The sequence below is a fragment of the Schistosoma haematobium genome, chromosome ZW (assembly GCF_000699445.3).
Source record: "Schistosoma haematobium chromosome ZW, whole genome shotgun sequence".
NCBI lineage: Eukaryota > Metazoa > Platyhelminthes > Trematoda > Strigeidida > Schistosomatidae > Schistosoma > Schistosoma haematobium.
The window spans coordinates 72,229,273-72,238,638 of NC_067195.1; the positions used below are offsets into that span (position 1 = coordinate 72,229,273).

Sequence of the window (9,366 nt, forward strand, 5' to 3'; positions counted from 1 at the left end):
GTAGGAATTGGTATACACATATGAAATCAAAGAGTAGTGGTTTGAACCGTGCTAAGAAAAGAAAATTTGCTGATCGAGGTCCACCTAAAGATCTTCCCCACTTGTTGGGGTGGCTTGAGATTGGTTACGATGGAGTACATATTGTTTTGTATTTTTGTGGCTCTTCAGTTTAAATATTGTTCTGCATGTTTTCTTACTTGAATTATATTCTGTGTTTACCACTGACGGTATTGTTTTTTTCCGAGGATCACGTTGCGAAAAAAGAGATCAATGGGATAACATCTAGTGAATACGATTAGAAATAAAAGCAACTCTTGAACCACAAAATCTTACTTCGAAAATGATAATTTGGGCTAGAATTAGGTTTAACAGTTAGGCCTTTATACGTTGGAGAATGATCGACTTACAAAATTGATTTTGTCGAATCATCTATAACATCTAACCGTTTTTGTGTTAACATCTTATATATAAGTATGTTATTTTATTAGATGAAAAACCTACTCTCCTGGCTAGTAACTTTGTTTTTGATCTTCAATCACTCAGGGGCATACGTTAATAATGCGATGTTGTAAGCAGCCACAACTCCGTCACATCGTATCACTGCAAATCATTTGTAAACCAGCAATCTTCTCCCTCAATTTAACAGCCGAGAATTCGATCATCAAACCACTAAACCCTGCTCCATAACAGAAACTGAACACTAATTTTATAGTACATCAAAACTTACTATGTTCTTATATGCAATCTTTCTTTTATATATTACCACCTCTGAATTAACCACTCCTATGAATCCGGTGTTCATCTTGCTGTGCTAATGAGGTATGGCAACTTGGACCGATGCATATATGTGCCTGGTCTTACGTTGTAGCTGACTGAGTAAATCAAAATACTGTCTAGTCAATTCTTTCTTTTTTCGTCATAGCCTTCCCAGTGACATTCTAATGTAAACGATGGAACTTAATCAATGAACTTATCGTAAGATCATATTTTATTTTTGTTTATGTGCTACACAATCAGTAGCAACTGAACAGAAACTTATAGTCAAGCTTGTAACCTAGTGTAAAACTAGCAAACATATTCACAGAAATGGAGGATCATATTGGTAACTTGAGTCAGAAAAAGGAGGGAATTGTTAAAAGGTGTTAATCCAATGATATTCTTACATTAAAAAGCTGTCTCAGAGATTATGCATTCCATATTCAGTTACTGTTTAAATTAGATAAACGAATTGTAGACAGATTCAACTTACTTATCAGTAGATATATTGCAGTCAATAACAGTTTTCCTGTGAGTGGATATCACCAAAAATGGTAAAGGAATCTTTTCATTACGAATTTTCGAAGTACCATTAGATGTCATTTTATCTGAATCAGTATCGATGTTACGTGATCCACCACAAGTGTTAGATTCTGAAACCATACCATTACGTCTACAACGGTCATTGATTTTATTGCGCATTACAAGGTTTTTAAAAGCAATCAATTGCATGATGAGATCTTGTATTTCAACAGTCTGAAATAAAAATTGATAACGGAAAACTAAGTTTACTCACGAATAATATTTTTTGGAAAAATTTCAAATCTTTCTTTGAAGTAGTAGGTTGTTTGAGCAAAGAAACACTAACAAATTTTAGGTGGAAGCCATGATATGTAACAACAGGTATGGTACAAGACAAGTTAAAGTAAATTAGCTCCCATAGTAAAATGACACTATTAGAGATGTAATGCGATAGCCTAAAAACGTCTTTTTAAGCCACTTGAATTGGGATTTGAAAAACCCCTTCACTTAACTCGGCTTGGGAAGCTGAATAGTATACAGTAAATATAACTTAAACGCGGACGCATTTGAATTTGAAATAAGTTATCGAATTTCATTAAAAGTAACATTCGACTTTAACAAGCTGTAAACTTTAGAAGACATCTATGGAATCATAGAGACCACAAGATTACATTATTTTCTAGGTTGTAAAAAAACATACATCGTAAAACCCAGATGCAACATTACTTCCATTCATAGCAATTCAAATAACATGACAGTGTAGGGACTGTTATGGTCTATGAACAAAATACTATATGTTTATGTGGAAAAAAGGAATCAGATTATAATAACGTTTCAATAAAACAATATTTCCCCATCAACTCAAAGAATAACAATTATTGTCGTATTTTTAAAGGAATGCGTATGATTATTGATTTGAGGATTATCCTAACATATCCACTTTCTTTGGCCTAGTTTGTACTTTTAAGCATACTTTGTTACGGTTATTGATTTTCAAAGCTTTATTATACGACATTATATAATAATAACCTCAGTTTATTGATTTGCAGGAAAAACTGCCCATCAGTCCTTTCACGAACAAACAAATAATATGTACATTTGGAAATAATAATCTAATTTTGTGAAAATGTAGGTTTCCGTAAACTGATGTGAAGTCCACCTATTTGAAAGTAGATATCGCTAAAATACCCAGAATGGAATTAAAATCAGAGAATACTGATCTTGTAATAGATGTTAGGAAGGGTGGGACAAACACGATTATGCAACCGGATTTTTAGGAAAAAAAAATGATCCACTGAAACTAAATACTCAAAAACAGGAAATTTCGAGTCAGGATAATTAACTTGATCGTAGACTTTTGATCACTTTTGACAAGTCATTAATACCTGAGCAAAATGCACATATTTCTACTAGCTAACCACAATGGTGGTGTAAATAAAGTATTATTCCGAAAAACTAAACTAAATTATAATCATTTAATCTGATAACGTCATGAACGTACTTTATTCCGCAGAGAAATCTGTCGCTTTTCACGCTCTTCTTCCAAACGCCGACACTCTTCTATCATATTTACGGGCAGTCCAACCCAACGGATCTCCTTTTTCTCTTTTTGAAGTACATTTAAGGCCATTAGAACATTTAATGCATCATAAACGCGCCGACGAATATTCTTCTGAATATAATGAAGCTACAAAAATAACGTGATTTGTTGCATTTTTAAATATTCAAAATAATCTTTACAGTTGCTAATAATCTTTGTCAAGAAACATATCCAACAACTCACTTGTTCAGATGGAATCATGGGATGTTCAGCAGCATACTCGTGTACAAGCTCATCAGCAACCTCACTATAGGAAGTTATACCTTTCTCTTTAACCTTGTTACAAACACAACGGGCATAACGTCGAAGACCATTGGTTTTCAGACCGGTTGTAACCCTAAAAAAGAGGGATGTAGAGTATCAAATTATGGTGAACGAAGTAATGGAATATATATATATATATATATTACTATTCTTCGACGATGAAACTTGAGTTTTAAGGAAGTTATTTCGATAAGACAGCTCCAAAGAAAAATTATTTACTCAACCTCAAAGACTACATGCTAGATTGTAAAGAACAATTTTGGAAGATTCATAATGAGAATGAACATGCTTAGTAAATAAAATAATAATAAAACTTGTAGCATATTTTGATGTCAGTTAGGCTTGTGAAAAGAAGGAATACATATCAAGTGACGACAACTCACTGTTCTTGTTCTTCACCCTCCTCACGACCAGCCGAACTGGCTGAGTGTTCGAAGCCAGCGGCATTATGCATATTTATATCGTAATAACCAGAAGTTGTAAGGACACCGTGAGGAGCTCCATTAATAATTTCACCTCCCGACCCTATAATCATTTGATTTTCAACATCCTCAGAACTTTGATAGTTGACAGAAGATCCAGTGAACTGTGTCGACGGAGCACCAGAAAAAATCAGCGTGCCCTAATCAATGATAAAGTAAGTAAGAAGGGAAAATGTATCTTTAAATGATTGACCAAAAATACACTGGTCCCAAGTATGAAACAAAAAAGTCCATATTTCCTGAAGTGGTCAAAATTAAGAACTACTTATGTGTAATAAACTTACAGGTCTCACAGGTGTAATAGTGGTAGCACCGGTCAAGACTGTGGGACCAGATGATAACTGAGGACGGATGGTAAGAACACGTGGGAAATTTGATGTTACAGTAGCGCCGCTAGAATTTATCACCTGCTGACCCCCAGCAGGAAGTATTTTGACAGTTCTTTGGAGCATATGCATTGGTATCACTAAAAATAGAACGACATATGCTATCATTCACAACAGAAACTGAAGATTAAAAGATTTTCAGTATTATTGAATAATTATTAAAGACATTCGTTTAAATTCATATATGTTGACATCGGAATTGTACACAAAGGAAGCTAATATAAGTTATTTCTCCCAACAAAAATGTACAGAGACTAGTACCTAAAACAGATACGTGAAGGTTTTCATACAACTTACATCACGATAGAGAGGAATCGACAACATGAATGCCAGAGGTGTGAAAACACTGATAGCCATTGTAGTGGAAAACATTACGAGGAATATAGTTTGAAAAGAGTGTGAGGTGTAAAATGAAGATTTATGGAGAAATTTAAGGAATATATGCGCCTGAGGCACCAAGGTCAATTTTGGGCCGTACTTTGAATCGTAGATATTTTCTTCCTGTACTATATAAATATATATATATATATAATCATTTTTTATATATTGCCACCATTGAATCAACTAATTCTATGAATCCGGTGTTCATCCTGCTGTGCTAATGTGGTATGGCAACTTGGACCGATGCATATATGTGCCTGGTCCTACGCTGTAGCTGACTGACTGAGATTAATTGTCGCACGGACTCCAACAAGATAATTTGGGTCCTACAAGACGGCATACGCCAGGCAGCCAATGATTTTAAGGACAGATGCCACATATTTCCCCCTCGTCCCGGACTGTTTCTCCAACTTAATCTTATGCTGGTCAGAACTGGAGGCGGTGGTTGGGCATGAGTATTATGTCGCCCAACTACCTCAATCAACTGATATTCTCATCGATCCGTCTGAAATTTTTTATCAGAATCATTAGTACAACCAAAACTAAGTGACTTGATGATTGAGCACTTCCAACCACTATATAACTTTCACCGCCAAAGACTGCTTTTCTACTGTTAAGTAGCTAACAATCAAAAACATACCATTTTACACCAGCAACCGATCAGTAATCTGTCATACGTAACGTACGCATGTGCCATGTCCTACGTTGCGTGTGATTAATCGATTGAGCTTTATATTTCAACAATTAAAATATGCCCATAAATCAAACCTTAACCCATAATATGCACACAAGTTATGGCTTACCTGCTGCCTTTAGAGGTTTACCTCCAGCACCTTGACCCGGAACAGTAATTATCTTCACAGTCTTAAAAAGAGAAAAAGCATGTGATTAACAGAATACTCTATAGGCTTTACGGAGTAAACGAAGATAAATTACACCACTAAGCACCAATTATAACGTTATCATGTCAAATAACTATTTTAGGGATAACGCCATGGAACCTTTAAAGTGTTAAAATGATTGTTGTAAATATACATAACTGTTAAAAATCATAACTGATAAACAGAAGTAATCTGATGCATAAAATTACCTTTAATCCTGGACGTTGAACCGGCGAGTTTGGCACAGTCGGTCCAGACCCTGGGGCACTCCTTTGCAACATTATGACGCGTGGGCCTTGTTGACCAGATGGTGCCTTTTGAAAGTGTAAGGTTCCATCTGCTCCCATAGTGATGGTTCCTGCACTAGATACAGCAGAATGTCCAACTCCTGGTAAATTTGCATTGCCTGATACAATTGGTTGATCATTAGACCCAACAGTTATTTCTTGTTCCGCAGCTGGTATGTCGAATAGATCTGCCGATACTGCTCCATAAGGGTCCATCTGAAATATGAGGTTACATTAGAAATAACCTGATTAGCCGTTGGTTAAAAATTATTGAGTAAGATCACATACAAACAAGCTGATCTAGTGGTTGAGTAAAGGGTGAGACAGCTATAATGACATGGTGATCAGGTTGAGTGACGTCGTAAGAAGTTGTCCTTTGAGCTTGCTATCACGTTCCCAAACAAATATCTTTCAGCAGCGTGGTTGGTCGGAAAGTGACCAATGCTAGGATATCTATAACAGCACTTCCTCAAGTTGTGCTGGGGTTGAATACATAACAATCTTATCCAACGAATAAAATTTCTATGAAATTGATTCGAATTATTCTAAAACAATGTTTAAAACACTTTAAAGTAGTCTATCTTTATCACTTGAGATTTCCCAGCAAAGAATACTGATAAACTCCTGGTTATCGTGAATGTCTGACGATGTACATTAGAAACATAACTACAGTCCAAACAGTAAATGCATCGAAGCCTTGGACCAAATGAAAGTTTAAATAAACGTGCTAGTGATTCGAATCCCAGTTAGTGCCCCAAAATGCCCTGGTACGGCTGAGAGTCGGGAAAATCAGCTCACCCTCTCGAAATGCTCTCACATGGCCACGAATATATAGCCACTACCAGGGAAGTCCTACTCACTGTCTTCTCGCCGCATTACTATTGTTTATGAAATTAAGAGGACGAAAAGCGAATGTCCGGCGCTTTAACTGGGTTGGTGGATACGGAGAATCCACCTAGGAGAGTTGGAAAACTATGACTCCAAACCTATGATGTACGTCCGCTCCGGATTCCTAAAGAAACAAATGGCGTATGAACCTATTGTTGGTCACCGGCTAACATGGGACTGCATCTCCTTACGTTGCTCCACTGCGTTGTGGATTGGACTTTTAGGTTAAAGGCTCAGGGTGTGGCCCGCTAAGAAAACCACCTGCTTCGGATTGGGCACCCGGGCAGTATCCCAGCCCTCACATAAATTGAATGACTTATGTGGCGCATATCTATTTGTACCAATGTTTATATTTAAATAAATAGTGCATGTTACTAAGATATAATCACCATGATAAGATTTCTTATATTCACCTTGGATTACAATCTACAGTAAGAAGTTTAGTAAAGAATTATCCAAGCCAGAAATATCTTGGAAAGAATTGTTTCTAACTGTATTGTGAGAATCAATGTTCTCGAATTTGTCACTCCTGATCCTGCTAGTGATTTTACCTGATTGATATGAAGTCATAACCAGAGAAATAAAGCGTCAAAAATGAGATTGCACTTTACACTATTACTACTACTATAGACCGAATATTTATCCTTCGACGTCCTACTATAACTATACTCCTTTTCTATTAGGCGGCGTTCGGCTTTGTTGATTGTGAGGTTCTATGGTAGTGTCTGTCACTAAAAGGCATACTAATGTACATTAACCTTGTACAGTCTCTCTACTCGAACACTTCTTGTTGGGTTAGAGCTTATGGCAAACTGTAATTTTGAATCAGTTACTTCAAGTATGTTCGTCAGGGTTGTCCACTTTCTCCGATTTTAATTAACTCTGACACATGCAGGTTCTTAAAGATAACACTTCCATTGTCTGACTTTAGTGGTTAATTTTCTACTAGGAGCTTTACTTCCCGACTTAAAATGAGCGTATGATATAGTTCTGTTAGGTGAAGGCACTGAAAAATACATTCTGACCATCTTAAGCAAAGTGAGAGCATGTTTGAGATGCGGTTTTTCCCCTTCGAAAATAAAATGCTACTTCAAGATTGGCCTACGTTACCGCATGAATTAATTATAGGAAGTGAAATAGTTCAACGCATCAACCACATTTATAATAGGACTCTCGTAAGTACTGATGGTACGTTGTTTGGAGAAATTTCGACATGGATTCAGAAGGCTGGTTTGGTTTTTGCTAACCTTCGAGTTTACTCCTCAGCAGTTCGCTCCGTCTTTCTTTGTGGGTGTGAGACATGGGCATTAAGAGTTGAGGTATTCGATCATAGGTGTCTAGGAAGCGTTGCTCGTGTATTTTGTGACCACAGAGTAGGCAATGCCCAGCTTAAGAATAGAGTACTAGGTAGAGGTGGGAAATCGACTGATGAGTTAGTGAACCTTCATCAACTGAGATAGCCAGGGCATGTGTTACGTATCCCCAACTACCACCTACATCGAAGAGTGACGTTTTCTGCTGTAGCAGTAGAGTGGAGGGAAGCTATGGGCGGCCAAACCAAAAACATGGTATCAGTCCATGATAATGCGTAGAAAACCTGGTTGGAGTCCTGACAGGCGCGTCTATCTTTTGTATCCCTCCTAATCCTAAGATTTTAAACTCCTCATAACGTTTTTTTGATAATTTACATTTCCATCGAGTCATATCTTCGACCCCTGATCTTTCATATTACCACTAATACTGTCACTACCTCTACTATACTGGAATTTGTCCCGACAACCTCTATGCTAACAAAGTATAGTAGCTTGAACGGATTTACATATGTGCAGGTTTTACGATGTGACTAACTGATTACACTACAAAGTTATCTTTAGAAACTTAAAAACCACTATGTAGAAATTGTAATATACTGAGTTTTAGAACAATGAACCATACTAAGTTTATATAAAAATGCAGACTATGCAAGTGATAGTGAAATTACCAATGACAGAAATTCCTCGTCCGATTGTTATCACATGAACAATTAGATGGACCAACTGCGAGGCTGGACAGAATTTGAAAACGTTTGGCCTTACCATCAAATATAATGAAACATACACGTCAGTCACTGAATCTACTTTCTAATACTCACAAACTGAATCTCAATACACTCAGAGTAATCACAATAAATTCTTTCTGTACCACTGACGAGATACCGTAACCACTACGTTCTTCGGAGTCCTCAAACAAACTGAGTATCTAATAAACGTTGTAGAATAGTGACCTAACGTCGAGAAACCTCTTTAACCTTCAAAATAAACAACATATTATGAAAATAAAACACTAAAAAAAACTTATTAATGGTGAAGACAGGATGAAATAACTAATGTGATATGAATGAGCTTCCAGCCCTGTAAATAAGAACAATGAACACTCACGAGTAAGATGATTCATCTGGCCACATCTTATTAAACAACCTTCATATCATAATTCGTAAAATTTTATGACAGCAGACTTAACAATCCGTATCATATTTCGGAAGCTGTAGGCAGTTAAATTTTCACAAAGCGTTAATCGCTTCATGATAAAATATAATATACATTTTAAAAGGATCCATAAAAGTGAAAATTCCGCGGAAAACACTGGCGGGAAAATTAGATTTGCGCTCACTTTTATTAGCGGAACTTTCAAAAGAGATGTCCTACAAGTTAAACCGCGAATATTCCGTCATTGCAATTATTTAAACAAAATTGATTGAAACCAAAAAATTGTCTTCATCTCAACATATGAAACAATAACTAGCAGAAATATGAATTATTTGATAAAAATTTGTGGTCTACGACTATGATAAGTTTTCAAGCATTGAATCAGCAGTAACGTATTGTTGTCTTCGAACGTTGTTAAGGAAACTGTTACTTTCCTGCGATTAATTTTGAGATT

General features: G+C 36.3%; 1 protein-coding gene across 2 annotated transcripts in view; it reads right to left on the reverse strand.

Annotated features, from left to right (window-relative positions):
* TDP1_1 (tyrosyl-DNA phosphodiesterase 1) overlaps positions 1–9,152 on the reverse strand; it is a gene marked incomplete at its 3' end in the record, with an annotated part of 38,888 nt that extends 29,736 nt beyond the window's left edge. Inside the window, exons 1-8 of one of the 2 annotated variants that reach the window (XM_035732640.2) lie at positions 9,097–9,152; positions 5,482–5,775; positions 5,195–5,255; positions 3,909–4,090; positions 3,526–3,764; positions 3,062–3,215; positions 2,780–2,965; positions 1,250–1,512 (exon numbers count right to left, since the gene is read on the reverse strand). In XM_035732640.2, coding sequence (XP_035586077.2) covers positions 1,250–1,512; positions 2,780–2,965; positions 3,062–3,215; positions 3,526–3,764; positions 3,909–4,090; positions 5,195–5,255; positions 5,482–5,619 — 1,223 coding nt within the window. In that variant the 5' untranslated portion in view covers positions 5,620–5,775; positions 9,097–9,152. Of the gene's footprint in view, positions 1–1,249; positions 1,513–2,779; positions 2,966–3,061; positions 3,216–3,525; positions 3,765–3,908; positions 4,091–5,194; positions 5,256–5,481; positions 5,776–8,864 lie in introns of both variants that reach the window. The other variant, XM_051212230.1, reaches the window with a different exon arrangement.
* Positions 9,153–9,366: the final 214 nt, after the last annotated feature.